This window comes from Phocoena sinus, chromosome 13, assembly GCF_008692025.1.
Source record: "Phocoena sinus isolate mPhoSin1 chromosome 13, mPhoSin1.pri, whole genome shotgun sequence".
Classification (NCBI taxonomy): Eukaryota; Metazoa; Chordata; class Mammalia; order Artiodactyla; family Phocoenidae; genus Phocoena; species Phocoena sinus.
In genome coordinates this window covers 36,379,007-36,397,733 of record NC_045775.1, presented here as the reverse complement: position 1 = coordinate 36,397,733, position 18,727 = coordinate 36,379,007, and the positions used below count along the sequence as shown (strand labels likewise).

The 18,727-nt window shown below is 36.0% G+C and overlaps 1 protein-coding gene across 1 annotated transcript in view; it reads right to left on the bottom strand.

Moving 5' to 3' along the window:
- The window catches only part of CAMKMT (calmodulin-lysine N-methyltransferase), a 419,096-nt gene that overhangs the window by 379,509 nt on the left and 20,860 nt on the right, over positions 1 to 18,727 (bottom strand). Inside the window, 1 exon segment of the mRNA XM_032653419.1 lies at positions 11,520 to 11,584. Coding sequence (XP_032509310.1) covers positions 11,520 to 11,584 — 65 coding nt within the window.

Genomic DNA, 18,727 nt, shown 5'->3' with positions numbered 1-18,727 from the left:
AAATGCAGGACAGCACATAATAGGCACTTAATAAACACTTGCTGAGACTGCTCTTTCTTTTCCAATCTATAAAGAGGAGGCAAAGATAAAGTTAACTATATATTTTTTATATACACACATATACATATACATGCACATACACATACATACACCCACGAATATTTAAAATTTCTCCTATAGCTCTATACTAGTTTTCAATTTCATTTTTCAAGATATTTTATAATTTTAAACTGAAGTGATTAAGTTTCAAAAATATGTTTTCTTAAAGGTACTGGCTATCAAAAAATATTTAAAATAATATCTTAAAATATTTTCTATTAAATATAACAATATAAATGCTAGTTAATAGTTATTGACATTCTTAGTATGGGAAAAAAATTTCCCCAAAATGAATGACTAATCTGTTGAATTAAAAAAGGCTGATCTTCAAAAGAATTTACAAGTATTTTATTTAATTAGCTTTAATAAAATGACTAATCAGAATTGACTCTTCTTAAATATATAACTAAATGATCTGAAAATGTACAAAGATAAACCTGCCATAAGTGCCTCCAAATACATAGTATGTATCAGAGGTTGCAAACTTAAATGTCCGTGGGTGGGTCGTGAGGGCGCAAAATGGAGAATCTGCTCAGCTCCAGATAATGATTACCACGTAAGATCAGGCTCAGACCACTAGATCATTATTTTTCGCAAAGAGAAAGTGGAAATCTAGGTTGTTATGTGAATCTTCCTATTTTCAAATCTTGGCAGTAATTCAATTTTTTTTCAATTATTGCATTAGCTTAATCAAAACTTGTTGTGTGTACTAACTTCAGTTTTAGTTTATGAGGCTTGTAGTGTACGTCCTCAAAAATTGAGGCCTAGATTTACCTCTCTGTTATGTATACTGAATACAAATACACTTATGGAGAATGAATGATTCACTTGAGTGTGACTAAGGATTCAAATGAATCAATACATATTGAATACCACTTGAGCCAGACCTTGTGCCAAGTACTATGGCAGAATTAAGAGGTGTGACTAGATATAAATAATTGATGTAAGCTTCCAATATAGCTCTCTTTCTTGGGCTTCTAAAAATTGGAATATAATTTATCATCCAAACCAGGACATTTGGGGAGTGAAAGGAGGCACTGTTAATAATTATGCTAAGAACAACAGGTATAAACTGGGATCATGCCAGACAAACTTGACTGTATAGTCACCCTAACTAAAAGAAACTGATCTGCTTCAGTCTCTTGCCCCTGACTACCCCAGGCTCACAGCCTCCAAGGAGGATCCTACCTTGACAGACTAGTTCCTCAGTACTATGATGGAGAATCAGAAGGAAAGTGGGGAAAAGGGAAGACAAGAATTATCTTATGATGGATACAAGAGAATTGTTTTCTGAAGTTTTTTGTTTGTTTTGTATGTAAAAGTGCAGAATCAGCATCAATATGGAACAACAGAGGATGGGAGAAAGAAAAAAAGAGAAGAAAAATTGCTCAAGACTGTGTTGCTTTCAAGTCATTTCATCAAGAGAGGTAAAATACCCAAGTGATTTAAAAATACTTTTGTTGCATGGACTTTAGACTAACACCCCCTTGAGACTGAACCAGAGAGGCTATTGTGCCTGCAATCTGGGGGGTTATATTTTATTTGGGGGAGAAAAAGATTAATAAATAGTTAATACAATATGATACAAAAGTCAGTGCTAAATTGTAGAATACAAACTACAAATCTGTAGGACTTAAGAGAGAAAGATCAAAGGAGGCAATATGAATCAATCTCCCCCTTCTAATTATTCTAATTTCTCCTTTAAAGGTATGCAGGGGACAAGTACAAGCAGAGAAGTCATGGTTTACATAAATACATGCCACTTCTCAATTGTTCATAACATCAGTCCAACGAATCCCCACTAAATTCCAATTAAGTTGTCAAATATTAAAATAAAACCAAAGTCCAGGATTCATCAAAATATTATTTGTCATTCTTTGACTATCATACAATTAAAAATGATACTTAAGTTTTAAGTCTAGGTTCCACCACATCTTTTAGTCAGAAACTAAGGGAGTCCTGAGAAATGGCAAAGACACAAAAGTCTGGCCTCCAACCACCTGGATAGGCAAAGGCTTCAAACAAACCATGAATTTGCCACCAGGAGCAAAAATTCTACCTGATCCAGAACAAGCAGATTGTGAGCATGTGGGGCATCTCCAATACACATAATACATCCACATTTTCCAACTCATATACACAGACAGAATGATAGGAAACTTTTCCTCATTTCTTCCATGAACTGTCCCCACCTTCCCAGGATATAACACAAACACTAAGATTCAAGCCTGGGAGTGGAGGGTGAAGGGTGAGAGAGGAGAACATAAAAAAGATGAGATACATATACGCAAATACTAAATTCATTCAGTCATCAAATATTTTGTTCACGTCAAGCATTCATGAGTCGGGCAACACATACAGGCCATACAAATGTCCAAATATCCACTATTCTCCGTGGAAAGGCTGTCCAAATCCACACTACTTTCCTAAAGACAGAAATCTTCATTTAGTTGAGCCTTTTGTGTGACTTGTGTTTACATAAGCAATTTGTAAATATCACTATAACCATAAGCTTGAGAAACACATTGAATACCTTAGAGAAAGGGCTATGTAAAAACACAAATCAGTATTACTATTCTATTATTCTGCAAAAAGCAGCACTTCTCAAAAAAGAAAAGAAAATCTGAAATAAAACAAAACCCACATTTGGTTTTAGACTATTAAAAGAAAATGCATTCTTTCGCCCCATCCTCACTCCTGAAATCCCCACACCATTAGATTGTCAACTACCTTTCAGAAACCCTAGAGAGCCCATTTTCCAGTGACCTTTAATTAGTCCCTTCTGAGACACAATCCACTGGACAGAATTCTTTTCCATTTGCCAAAGTTATTTTCTAGCACTCCAAGTTACCACTTTTAGTTTCATTTCTCCCATGAACTTTTAAAATTCATTTCTCGCCATTTTGGAGATATGCTACCTTTAAGAAATAGAATAGGCAAACACTCTTCTGTGGTCACTTACTAAATATTAATTTTTAAGCAAGTTATCTTTACCTGAGTATCAGTTTCCTCACCACTTGCAAAATTGTTAAGAAGATTAAATGGGAATAGTATTCACAAAGTTCCTAATATTGTAAGGGATGCAAAAGAAATGGTAGCTATTTAAAAGAAGATAAAGAAGTACTACTTAGTATTTGCTGGGGGGGATGGAGGCTTGCTTGGCATATCTTCTGCTAAAACTTGGAGGCACTTAAGTTAGGAACATCCCTTCAAATATATAAAGGATGGAAAAACTAGCAGGTTTATGACAAAGACATGAACTACCTTCCAGTATTAATACCTTGGTTAAGCATTAATACATGTTATGAATCTAGAAAGGATTATAGGGTTTACTTCAGTCTTTCCTCATGATAGCAGCACCTTCTTTTATCAAAGAGAATCACTACAACTCCATATTTTTTTATTTCAAACAAAAATTTTTAAAGAGACATCTTCTAAATGTTCCTTCCGTGGTAAATAGTAAAAGCAAATGCATGTGACTCTGTTTATGGCTTAGGGGCATGCTTACCCAATATTGTGTCAAAAGAGAAAACTGCCTGACAACCTGCAGCTAGGAAGTCAGACAGTTGGAGATACATAGCTGGGAAAACTACCATCTAGAGACCTAACCTACCCTCTAGAAATCATTTCTAACCTATCCTCTAGAAGTCTTTCTAATAAAGACTACACATACATTGTGATTCTCAAGAGGGCCTAAGAGCCAAATCCAGAGCCCGTGCTGCATACTGACATCAGCTCCCCACTCTCACTGGGGCCTCCTATAGTCTCAAGGCTGCAGACAATTACCGTATTATATGGTTAGCATACCATGCTAACCATATAATGCACTGAACCTTAAAATTTATTTTTCAGCAGAGCACTTATAAATTATCTCTGTTCAAGCTCAAAATTCTTCCATTGACTGAGTTTTTAACCTCCTTATACTCCCATGACCTAATATGGGGCTAGAATGATTTATTTGATCTTTGACTTCTAAGTGTATTGGGAGATTAGCACATTAACATCCAACAATGCTGGGAGCTCCTTGGACAAAAGTGCTGTTTAATAAAATACTTTAGGGCTTCCCTGGTGGCGCAGTGGTTGAGAATCTGCCTGCTAAAGCAGGGGACACGGGTTCGAGCCCTGGTCCGGGAGGATCCCACATGTCGTGGAGCAACTAGGCCCGTGAGCCACAACTACTGAGCCTGCGCGTCTGGAGCCTGTGCTCCACAACAAGAGAGGCCGCAATAGTGAGAGGCCCGCACACCGCGATGAAGAGTGGCCCCCGCTTGGCACAACTAGAGAAAGCCCTCACACAGAAATGAAGACTCAAGACAGCAAAAATAAATTAATTAATAAACTCCTACCCCCAACATCTTCTTTAAAAAAAAAAATAAAATACTTTATATTTTTTTTCAGTAGTAAAATGAATTGCTCCTTTTTTCCACAGTACTGTCCTATGCAATTTGAGCTTTTATCACAGCTTTCAGTAAAAAGAAAAAAATTAATACTCAATTTGTAAATTAAAGAATATCTACTTTTTTCAAAATAAAAACAACATTACCTAATACAAGCCATAAGGAAACAAATACTAAAAAGCATAAAGAAGAAAGTGATAATCATCCATAACTCCAATACCCTAACAAAACACTATGAATATATAGACATAGTACTATGCATATACATACCTACTTAATGAGTATATATATATTTACAGAAATTGAATCATATTCCCTGCAGTAATATTTTAACCTAATATGTTTTAGAGATCTTGAACAGCTATAAAATATTCCATCTCATGAATTATCCATAATTAGCCAGTCACCTAAAATTAAAGATTTATGTTTTCTTCCAGTTATTCACTGTGCTATAATGAATTCCTTTACATTCCACCTTTGCATATGGGTTTCACTACTTCTTAGAAAAAGAATTATTAGTCAAATGAAATGGGTACTTAAAATTGTGAAAGATATTGCCAGATTGCCTCTGGAAAAGTAGAATCAATTTACCCTCCCACCAACAGTGGATGCGAAGGCACATTTCTCTACAATTCGCCGAACATGGCTTATCTTCTCTCATCTTTACCAATTTGATAACAAAAATTCTATCTCACTGGTTTAATTGCACTTCGTTACTTCTTTACTAGTAAAATAATCGTTTGATATGTTTATAGAGCATTGGTATTACTTTTGTGAAATACCTTTTTCTAATTTTCAACTATGCTTTGTCTTTTTCTTATAGATCTACAGCCTGTTTTTGCTATTTCTTCGTGGGAGCTCTTCACACAATAAAGAGAATACATCTCTGTCTGCATATATTTCATAAATAATAATTACCAGTTTGTCATTTGTCTTTCAACTCTTTTGATACTTTTTGAATAAAGTGACTTTAAATCTTTATTTAGTCAATCTATTCATCTTTAAATTCAAGGGATTTGCATCACACGTAGAAGGGCCTTCCTTATTTCAACATCTTAAAATTATTCATCTGAAAAATCTGTGAGTGTTAGAATTTTTTAATTAAATATTTAATCTATCTTAAATTTATTTTGGTATTTATATAGTATAAAGGAGAGATTTGGTTTGTTATCTTTTTCTAAATTCCTAACCAATACTATTTATTGAAAAATCTATCCTTTCCACTCTTAATGAAATTCCATCTTCATCATGTGACAAATCACATATACTTTTGTCTTTCTGAACCTTCTTTTCTAAAACACTGATTTATTTATGTATTTCTGTAGTAATACTATACTTTTATTAATGTAGCTTTGCACTATGTTTTCATGTACAAAATATTAAAACAGATGGCACACACCAAAAATATTTCCTGTCTTGTGCTATTTTCCAATATCAAAGATATTGCGAAGCTCTAAGAACAAATGAGACATGATATTAATACTAACAATAAAAACTAATACAAATATTATCTACAGTTTACATACTATTTTCACACTACCTAATATGATGTTTACTACACTACAAGGTAGTTACTGTTATTTTTTTTTTTTTTAGCTGCATTAGGTCTTCATTGCTGTGCATGGGCTTTCTCTAACTGTGGCGAGTTGGGGCTGCTCTTGGTTGTGGTGTGCAGGCTTCTCATTGTGGTGGCTTCTCTTGTTGTGGAGTTCGGGTTCTAGGCATGTGGGCTTCAGTAGTTGTGGCATGCAGGCTCAGTAGTCGTGGCTTGCAGGCTCTAGAGCGCAGGCTCAGTAGTTGTGGTGCATGGGCTTAGTTGCTCCGTGGCATGTGGGATCTTCACGGACCAGGGCTCAAACCCGTGTCCCCTGCATTGGCAGGCGGATTCTTAACCGCTGTGCCACCAGGCAAGGCCCTAGTTACTGTTTCTTATTCAATTATAAGGAGTTAAAATTTGTTCAAAGACTTGCCTATGATCACACAGCAAGTAACTGGAAGAGCTAAAACCTGAACTTCATATTCCATGAACCTTCCCTGACCACACTAAGTTAAAAATAGAGCAATTACCCATAAAAGCCCAAATTTCTCATTTTTTAATCAAACTATCTTACCAAGTTTGTGTGTGAATATATACACACACATCTACGTAAATGCATTATACGCCTATAACACATAAACACAGTATGCCTTTATTTGAATGAGGAAAAACTTTAAATGCAGTCTGACACTCCTGAAGCTTAAGTAATTCCACCAATATTATAGACCGTAACTACATTAACACAGTAACAATGAAACAGAAAAACTAAAACTCTGGACTATATTTCCTAAGAGATAATCACCTTCGGTCTCCCAAATATAGGTAGAAAATGAAAATATTTTGTATTTCAACAAGAATATTCCCTTAAGGAATTACTAACCCAAAAGAGATCAGTTTTGGATACATCACAAAACAGGTCCCACTCTATGAGACCCCTAGAAGGATCCACAAGCAGGAGACTGTAGCAGTGTGAGTTAAAGTCCAGGTCAGCCCCAGGATTCATTGGGGAGAAAACAATCACCATTGTCACATGTAAGAGTATATAAGGTAGAGGGTCTACAAATTTCTCTAGGACCATGAGACACCAACCACCACAGGGTCCTGTCATGTAGCCCAGCTAGGAGAAAAAAAAAAAAAATTATTTCAAAGAATGGCAGAAGGCGTATTACCAATACATTTCCCAAATTTTAGTGGCAGTGTTGTGTTAGCCAGGACTCCTGAATCACACTAGGTTACTGCAATGAAATATAATAACTATTGGCTTCCTAAGCCATTAATGGCTTATACACATTATATTGTATATATTGTATACAATAAACTGTATGAGAAGTATTAATCATATGTTCATGCTGTCAAGGACGACGTGCTAAAAAGTCCAAGTGAAGCAATTATATCCCAAGCACTGATGAGATTTCACACGTAGCAAATAGTTGTATTATATACTATGACAGTAAATTTGGATCAACTAAGTGCTGAAGAGAAACACATTTTTGAAAAATTCATTTCAGTAGAGGAAAGAGATGACTTGGAGAAAGAGAAAATGGTTTCAGAAGAGATACAGCATGATGGGGTTTCTTTGGAGGTCAGGGACTGGGTGGAAAGGAGACTCTGCCCACAGAGAAAACAGAAGCAAGAGATCTGCTGCGTGCTTGCAGAGAACTCTCTTGTGACCCAAGCTATCTGAGTGGCATGTTACGTGAAACACAGAAGCAGCCAGCACCTCGTCTGAAGTGAAGGATGCATCCTATACTTTTCCCTAGGTTGCTTGATTGCATCTCTTTCCAGGCATGATGAATCAATAGAAGACACAACCTCTCCACAGAGTAGCTTTCTTTCTTTTTTTTTTTTTTGCAGTACGCGGGCCTCTCACTGTTGTGGCCTCTCCCATTGCGGAGCACAGGCTCCGGACGCGCAGGCTCAACGGCCATGGCTCACGGGCCCAGCCGCTCTGCAGCATGTGGGATCTTCCCGGACCGGGGCACGAACCCGTGTCCCCTGCATCGGCAGGCAGACTCTCAACCACTGCGCCACCAGGGAAGCCCCACAGAGTAGCTTTGATAGTTAAAAAGGAAGTACGTTCTCAAGTACTAGAACCCAAAGATGGAATATGCATACCTAACCCTAGTTAAAGGTAAGCAAAAAAGAAGCTTGACTTTCAAAATAATTTGTTTTCCACAGTAGCAAATATAAACATGTAAAAATAAGATTGGGGTCATATCCTATAGAGCAATGAATCATTATGGAGAAATGACTGTGTGGAGATTCATTTTAATTTCTTCCTACAACGTTCAAAGGAATTCAAATACTGAAAGGATATCTCAGAAACATAAAACACTTTGCAAGCCACACATGTAAAAATAACAGAGTTTTGTAAACATAAAGAATATTTTCTTTTCTAACATGTCAGGAAATAAGAAATTATCTAGAGGTTTCATTAATTTTCCAAAATTAAAGATTTTTTCTATATCTTTCTGGTGAGAGCATAAACAAACTCAGACTAAGACTGATTGTCTCATCTTTGAAAATTTACAATGAATAAAAGCATTACTTGTTTTTGAAGTTAACTTAAAATTGAGATTAATAGTTCCACTAAACATGAATATATTTTGTATATATTCACATATGTGTATTTTGTATAAACATGTACGGGGGGGTTGTAACTATAAAGTATTTTAATTAAGTTATTTTTTCTATTATCAGGAAGTTATGTAAACCTGTAAACTAACTCCTGAAGTAAATGAATAATTCCTGGGACTTCCCTGGTGGCACAGTGGTTAAGAATCCACCTGCCAATGCAGGGGACACGGGTTCAATCCCTGGTCCTGGACTATCCCACGTGCCGCGGAACAACTAAGCATGTGCGCCACAACTACTGAGCCTGCGCTCTAAAGCCCACGAGCCACAACTACTGAGCCCGTGTGCCACAACTACTGAAGCCCACGTGCCTAGAGCCCATGCTCTGCAACAAGAGAAGCCATTGCAATGAGAAGTCCGCACGCCGCAATGAAGAGTAGTCCCTGCTCGCTGCAACTAGAAAAAGCCCGCACGCAGCAACGAAGACCCAACACAGCCAATAACTAATTAATTAATTAATTAAAATAACAACAAAAATAAATTGTCCTGTTTAAAAAAAGAAATGAAAAAAAAATGAAGAAAAATATCAGTCAGGAAAATCTATTCTTTTGTATTAATGAATTGTTGAATATATTAAATACATAAGAAATAAATCAAATACAGGTGTTTACACATACATATTTCTGTGTTTACATGATGAAAGCTTAGGGTTACTATCAAGGTATTTATTCCAGTTATATTGATCTGTTGAGACAGAATTGTGATTTTAGCGCCCTCTGCTGGGTTTTCCAGTCACAAACTCAATCTAATGTCACCATTAGGGTAAAATCAAACATTTGAGACATCAAGTGAGAAATCACTTTTTCAATCCTTGATTACTTTAAGCCTTGGCAAAGATTATATAAAAGTTATAATCAAGATTTACTTTATTGTAACAGGAATTTATCAATTTTACATTAAGTTGAAGTACCATTATACATTTTTAAAGAGTATAATATAAAAGTTACACTAAATAAAATGTTTTAAGAAGTCTTATTTTTATCACTTCTTACTTGGCAATACATTCAGGTTTTTTTTGTTTTTTTTTTTTTTCTGCGGTACGCGGGCCTCTCACTGTTGTGGCCTCTCCCGTTGCGGAGCACAGGCTCCGAACGCGCAGGCTCAGCGGCCATGGCTCACGGGCCCAGCCGCTCCGCGGCATGTGGGATCTTCCCGGACCGGGGCACGAACCCATGTCCCCTGCATCGGCAAGCGGACTCTCAACCACTGCGCCACCAGGGAAGCCCCAGAATGATTTTTAAAAATACTTTCTTCATTATTAGACAAAAAACTGCAAAGCTTTAGAGGTACTCACCACTGGTAATAATAAAGAGTTTCATTTACCGAGTATCAAGTATGAGGAATACAGTATGTTATACACTTTCCATACATTATGTCCAGTTCTAAGAGATGAAAAAAAACTGAGGTTCATAGAGATAATATAAATTGCTCAAGATTAATTTCAGAACCAAGATTCAAATGTAGGTGTGTCTCAATCCAAAGACTCAAACCTTTCTACCAAACAATGGGCAGCAGTGGGGAAAAAAAAAAGCTTTTAACATACGATTTCTGCATTTGTCAATGCAACGACAACTTACGGTGGGGGGGGTAACATATTATTCATACACAAAATAATAACTTAGACCTTTAGGAAAATATTTTTATTTTACATAATGCTGCCAGCTAGTGGCCCTACTTCATACTGAGCCATTGGGAACAGTACTTGATTTTTACATTACCAAATCAAAAATCCACATTTAACATTCTAGAATTATGTTCCTGAATTGGGTATGCATAAGCCTGACTTAATGATATTTTACATTACCACAGAACTAAAGGAGAATGTGTCCTCAACCACCATTCGTATCCCTTACCCAGACCTTGCCCCAAACCCCAAGAAAAATACTGGGAAAGAATTCAGCAAGTGCCAACACAGAGAAACTAAAAGGTATACTTAACACTATCCATGAAAAAGAAACCTACATTATTTTAAATATTTTAGGATAATTTTAGGATAGTTAGATTCCTTAGTGACAAAATACATAAATTTTTTTCTCCACAATCAAAAGCTTGCCATCGTGTGGGCATAAGAACAAAATCACTGCCTGAGTATTGTTGGACATTATTCTATGCAGATCGAAAATTAGAAAGCATTTGATAACGTAGTACTGTTAGCAGAATGTTATTTTAGTTCAGACAATAAGTAGTTACAGTTGTGAAATTTCCTGAGAAGTATTTGAGTATAATTTTTACATTTAAAATGGTAATATTTCATTGATTATCCACTATCTTAAGAAAAATAGCCTATGCAACACATAAAGGAGTACACCGCTTCTATCATGGTATGTTGTTTAACACAGTGATATAAAGGTATTTCTTGTTTGATTTCTTTCATTACGTGACATTATAATTAAATGATTTTCTCAGTGGAGAAATCTATTATGACTTAATCAGAGACTTAGATAAGAAATCAATATATTCTATAATATTATAATAATGCATAAAATAAAATCATTCTGATATTAAAGTATATTAGCAGCAAGGAAAAATGTTCTGGGTTCACTCTTTAGTGAAAGAGAGAAGGAGCAAGAAGTAGAAACACACATACCCAAACACAGCAAAGAAGGGAGAGACAGCCCCTCTGTTGGACTGATTAACTGAAAAGGTCAAAATGAAAACAAGAAACAAAAGGGATAGTACTGGAGAATCCAGTGTTCCTCCTGACCTATGTTCTGTCATACAGACACACACACACACACACACACACACACACACACACACACATACGTCAATAAAATAAACACTGTGAAAAAAATTAAAAATTCACTTTAAAAACACTAAAAATATTTCTATGCAGTGGGTATATAACTTACAAATATTTCCTGTATTGTCAAAGCTGGTAAGAACATCTTCAACATTCAAAGATCCACTATGATGCCTAGAAAGGAATAAAGCATTTTCTTTAATGATTCTGAAATATTAACAGTTATTAATCTTTTAAAAATCTGAGACTATATTGTGATATGCTCAATACTAATAACCCTTTCCATGTGGTGTTTTTAAAATATTTCTGCCCACTAGAGGGAGAAGGAAAAGAAATAACAGACGAGTCTTTGGGATATTTAATGTTATGACATTTCTTGATGATTAATCTACACTTTAAAGTACTAATAAATATTTTTATTGTTATTGTTTTAATTATATAAATGTGACATAAATTATTTACCTTTATAAAGACAACAAAACAAAACCCTACACTTTGAGACTCTCAAAATGAAAATAAACAATCAACTTTCATTACCACACTCCACAATACATAAGTTCCTTCTATTATGACCCAACAAATTCAGAACTTCAGTCACAAAGAACTAACAGACCTTCAGGTCTGCACATTCCATTTACAGGGAGTTCTAAATGTCAGGGGGCAAATATTTTGTATCTTGCTCACTGATCTTAATTCTATTCCTCTTTTTTTTTTTAATAAATTTATTTATTTATTTATTTTTGGCTGCATTGGGTCTTCATTGCTGCACGCGGGCTTTCTCTAGTTGCGGCAAGCGGGGGCTACTCTTCATTGTGGTGTGCAGGCTTCTCATTGCAGAGGCTTTTCTTGTTGCGAAGCACAGGCTCTAGGCGCATGGACTTCCATAGTTGTAGCACGTGGGCTCGGTAGTTGTGGCTCACAGGCTCTAGAGCACAGGCTCAGTAGTTCTGGTGCACAGGCTTAGTTGCTCCGCAGCATGTGCGATCTTCCCGGACTAGGGCTCAAACCCATGTCCCCTGCATTGGCAGGCGGATTCTTAACCACTGTGCCACCAGGCAAGACCCCAGTTACTGTTTCTTATTCAATTATAAGGAGTTAAGATTTGTTCAAAGACTTGCCTATGATCACACAGCAAGTAACTGGAAGAGCTAAAACCTGAACTTCATATTCCATGAACTTTCCATGACCACACTAAGTTAAAAATAGAGCAATTACCCATAAAAGCCCAAATTTCTCATTTTTTAATCAAACTATCTTACCAAGTTTGTGTGTGAATATATACACACACATCTACGTAAATGCATTATACGCCTATAACACATAAACACAGTATGCCTTTATTTGAATGAGGAAAAACTTTAAATGCAGTCTGACACTCCTGAAGCTTAAGTAATTCCACCAATATTATAGATCGTAACTACATTAACACAGTAACAATGAAACAGAAAAACTAAAACTCTGGACTATATTTCCTAAGAGATAATCACCTTCGGTCTCCCAAATATAGGTAGAAAATGAAAATATTTTGTATTTCAACAAGAATATTTCCTTAAGGAATTACTAACCCAAAAGAGATCAGTTTTGGATATATCACAAAACAGGTCCCACTCTATGAGACCCCTAGGAAGGATCCACAAGCAGGAGACTGTAGCAGTGTGAGTTAAAAGTCCAGGTCAGCCCCAGGATTCATTGGGGAGAAAACAATCACCACTGTCACATGTAAGAGTATATAAGGTAGAGGGTCTACAAATTTCTCTAGGACCATGAGACACCAACCACCACAGGGTCCTGTCATGTAGCCCAGCTAGGAGAAAAAAAAAAAATTATTTCAAAGAATGGCAGAAGGCGTATTACCAATACATTTCTCAAATTTTAGTGGCAGTGTTGTGTTAGCCAGGACTCCTGAATCACATTAGGTGTGACCTGAATCAATAGGTCATAGAGTCTGAGTTACTTTTCCAGTGGTGATTACAAAAAGTTGGTGCTAACACATCTACAATCTTCTACATTCTCCCCTATATAACTTACAGCTGTAGTTCTTTCGGATGTTGTAATAGTTTATAATAACCATTAATAATTCACAATAAAATTTACTTCATCCATACCAATTTGTCATTAAAACTCATCACAAATGATATACACTATTATGGACTGAACTGTGTCTCCCCAAAATTCATATGTTGAAGCCCTAACCCCCAGTGCCTCAGAATGCGACTGAATTTGGACATAGGGCCTTCAAAGAGTTAATTAAGTTAAAATTGGGTCATTAGGGTGAACCCTAATATATATATATTATATATAATATATATAATATATATATATTATATATTATATATATTATATATAATATATATATATTGTATATATATATCCTTACCGAAAAAGGAGATTAGGACACACAGAGACAACAAGGCATGTGCACAGGGGGACAATCACGTGAAGAGGCAGCAAGAGAGCAGCCACATGCAAGTCAAAGAGAGAGGCCTTGGATGAAACCAAACCTGCAACACCTAGATCCAAGACTTCTAGACCCCAAACTGTGAGAAAATAATCTTGCTGTTTAAGCCATCCAATCTGCGGTGTTTTGTTCTGGGAGCCCTAGCAAACTAATACATATAGTAAGAGGACACATGTAAACTGTAATACCCTTTTCAGAACAACATTTTATTTCTATCACAGAGACCAAGTTCCTTCATGGAGTGACCAAGTGAGGATGCAAAAAGTTATCTGCAATAACCACTGGCCCAATAACCATTGGGTTCAACAGTATCATAACCTAAGGCAATGAAGTTATCAACCACAAATCCAACTTTCATCTTCGTAACACAATGATTCTGCACCTTCTCTGTGGATGCAAGATTCTAGAAGAGGTTATTTACGCCTAACTTTTCCATGTTAGGAAACTACAACATACAGGTCAGACAAGAGAGGAAAAAGAACAAAGCATTAAACATCTAAAGCACAAGATGAAGCTATTAAAATTATCAGCAATACAGCTTAGAACTCAAAAAACTTTTTCCTAAATATAAAACCAATATACAGTTTCCTCAAGAAAAAACTGCCCATAATCCTATCATGCAGAGGTAACCACAGTTAATAGTTTGGTATATAGCCTTCAAATTTTATGCTATGCTCATAGACCTGTCATTAAATAACTGAGAGCACATTGTCCATACGGTTTTTCAATTTGTATTTTTTCATTTAACATATTATAAAGTTTCCCACATCATTAGATATTCTCCTGCAACATGATTTTAATGGCTGCCAAGTAGTCCAATGAATTCACCATAATTTACTGAACCAACACCTTACGATGGATTTTTAGATTATGCCCACTTTTGTGCTTTATGCATATTGTTTCAATGAACATCCTTGTAGAATAGCATTGAGCCCCTTTCTGATTATTTCTTTAGGATAAATAACTAAAAGTGAAATTGCTTTATGGCCTAGTTTTAATAAGGACATTCTCTCATGCACATTCGCACGCTCTCTCTGTCACTCTATCTCTCTCTTTCTCATCAAGATGAAATAAATATTTGAAAAGAAATCTGAGTCAAGAGTTAAAAAAAAAAAGGTACATATATTTTGCAAGAAGTTAAATATTTCTAAAAAGCAGAAACTGGGATAAAGTAAAATGCATATTTAAAAGTTAAAAGCAGTATTAAAAATAGAAAGTGTGACACAAAACTTGTCTTCTTGAAAGCATTATTTCTTGAAGCCAAGAAGCAGAAAGTATACCCTATGACATTAAATGGGATCAGGGTGGGGAGACAGGAAAACTAATCCTATACCTCTAAGTAACTTACAAATATGAAAATCATTTATCTACGAAGTCTAGGAACCCTAAAAGATGGCATCTCATGAAAGAAAAATGTCAACAATCATTGTTTTCAATGGTATAAGAATTAGTCCTACTTATAGGAAAACTGCCATGAACACAGTGTGGTAAAGATTCAGTTTGATTATTTCAAGTTCCCTTTCAATTGGCCCAAACTCAAGGACTTTTCTTTATTCAGAGTCATCTATACTTTATTCAAGTGTCAACCCTATAAGATCTTGTCTACCCTTAATCTTTCAACTGTTTACCTAGGTCCTGCCTGGACAAAGTGGTTATTAGACAGTAATACCTGCAAGGAAGGGACCTTATCAAACTTCAGTTTTACCATTACACTGATAATTAATGTTATATAACAGTCATAACATTTTGCTAACATATCCAGGGTATAAAAAGTTCACTCCATCTTCTCCTAAACTCCGAAGCTTTAACTTGTTTCCCAAGCCTTTAACTTAAATATTCTCACCACAAAAGAAATGATAATTATGTGACATGGTAGAAGTGTTAGCTAGTAGTATGGTACTAATCATTTTGCAATATATAAGTGAATCAAGTCAACACAGTGTATACCTTAAATTTACACAATGTTATATGTCAATTTTATCAATATCTCAACAAAGCTGGAAAAAAGTTTACCAGTAGCCAGTTTTTTCTTCCCAAAGCCAAGAAATTTTTTTCACAAGCACCTAAAGCTATGCTAGAACTGAGGACCTTTGAGTTTTCCTAAGAATGGCCTATGGGGTAAAGATTAAGGAGCAAGTAACTGGGGCAGGTAATTATCTGAAGAGGGGAAAAAAAAAGCTACCAGAGAAAAATTTGAAGCCTAAAGGTATCAAGAGATTGAAACCAGAGGTTAAAAGTAAGTGAGGGCTAAATATGGCACCCAAAACACAAACAACAAAAGAAAAAAATAGATAAATTGAACTTCAACAAAACTAAAAACTTTTGTACACCAAAGGACACTATCAAGAAAGTGAAAAGATAACCCAGAAGATGGGAGAAAATATTTGCAAATCACGTATCTGATATGGGTTAAGTATCCAGACTATATAAAGAAGTCTGAAATTCAATAACAAAGAGACAAACAACCCAATTAAAAATGGGCATAGGACTTGAATAGACATTTCTCCAAAGAAGTTATACAAATGGCCAATGGGCACATGAAAAAACATATAACATAATTAGTCACTGGGGGACTGCAAATCAAAACAACAGTAAGATTACACCCACTAGAATGGCAATAATACAAAATAATAATAATATAGGAAAAATCATAGGTGCTTGCAAGAATGGGGAGAAACCAGAACCCTCATATATTCCTAGTAGGTAAAATGGCACAGCCACTGTGGAAAACAATTTGGCCATTCTTCAAAAAGTTAAACAAAGAGTTACTACGTGACCCAGTAATTCTGCCCCTCAGTACATACCTAAAAGAAAGAATTTAAAACTTAAACATTCACATAAAAACTTGTACATGAATGTTCATAGTAGCATTATTCATAATAGCCAAAAAGCAGAAACTACCCAAATGTCCATCAACTGATGAAGGGATAAACAAAATATGGTATTGTCCGTACAATGGAATATTATTCAGCCATAATAAAGGAATGAAGTACTGGTATATGCTATAACATGGATGAATCAGAAGACATTATGCTAAGTGAAAGAAGCCAAATATAAAGGCCACATATCATATGATTCTACTTATATAAAATGTCCAGAATAGGCAATACAGGCAAATCCATATAGACAGAAAGTAGATAAGTGGTTGCCAGGGGCTAGGGGGAGGAGGAAGATGGAGAGTTACTAGTAATGGGCATGGGGTTTCCTTTTGGGTAGATGAAAAGCTTCGGAAATTAGAGAGTGGTGATGGTTGCACAACATCGTGAATATACTGAATTTAAAATAGTTAAAATGATTAATTTTACCTTGATTAAAAAGAAAAGTGGTCCCCCAAAATCAGAAAAAGTAAGCCAGAGAGCAGAATGGGCCCTAAGAGGCTGCATAAGAACAAAGAGGTTTAAAAAGTTGATTTTCCATGCAACTACTTTGGAGATCTTTCAAAAATAAATGGCTGAAGAGTTTTTTTTTTTCAGTCTTACATCTACTAGTTATAGGAAACTAAAAGATTATTTCTACATAATATATGAAAATTTGAAAAAGTATCTAGGGAATATTTCAATTTACTGAAACTTTGAATATATGTATATGTAAGCAAACTACACAAACAATCATGATTGAACTTCAACCTAGAAAATTAAGTTATAATTAGCCCATATCTGTGATTTAAGCTCCATGAAAACATGACTCAATGGATTAGTCTTTTAATTTTCTACATACACTGCACCACATTTTGAAGCTCCTATAAAGTTCCTTCTAAAATACAAAATAAAATACAAGAGAACAAAAGCTGCTTTAATATTCACCACTGTTGTTAACAGCACTACTAACATTAAAACTGTACTTTTTAAATATAAATTCAGGGACTTCTCTAAGTGGTACAGTGGTTAAGAATCCACCTGCCAATGCAGGGGACACAAGTTCGAGCCCTGGTCCCTGAAGATCCCACACGCTGCAAAGCAACTAAGCCCGTGAGTCACAACTACTGAGCCTGAGCTCTAGAGCCCACGAGCCACAACTACTGATGCCCACATGCCTAGAGCCCATGCTCCGCAACAAGAGAAGCCACCACAATGAGAAGCCTGCGCACCCGTAACAAAGAGTAGCCCCTGCTCACTGCAACTAGAGGAAGCCTGCACGCAGCAACAAAGACCCAACACAGCCAAAAATGAACAAATAAATAAATAAATTTAAATTAAAAATAATAAATAAATAAATATAAATTCAGTATTCATATTTGCCTCAGATACCAACCTTGTCAAGTTTTAAAGGGGCACCTATGATACACTACACATATAAGGATAATCTGCCATACATCTAATTTCATAAGCATATCATTCCCATCACAAGTTTTTATTCAGTGAGCGCTCACAGGGTACATACTAAATCCAATGAGGTGATGGTTTGTTTTATTTTTTTTCCTTTCCTTAGAGAAGCAATACATGATCTCAATGCAGTGCATTTGCTGTACTACAGTTCTTTTTTTTGTGTGTGGTACGCGGGCCTCTCACTGCTGTGGCCTCTCCCGTTGCAGAGCACAGGCTCTGGACGCGCAGGCTCAGCGGCCATGGCTCACGGGCCCAGCCACTCCGTGGCATGTGGGATCTTCCCAGACCGGGGCACGAACCCGCGTCCCCTGCATCGGCAGGCGGACTCTCAACCACTGTGCCACCAGGGAAGCCCTACAAAGTCATTCTTGACTTCTTGCCCATTCTAAGCCTCCAGGACAGGCCAAAAGGCAAGAATGCTAGGCTTCTAATTCAGCAATTACCATAGCAACAGGAGTCATTCAAAGAAAGGAGGACAGTTCAGGCCTCTCAGCTTCTTCTATACCTAAGACATGTATACATTTATAAATGAAT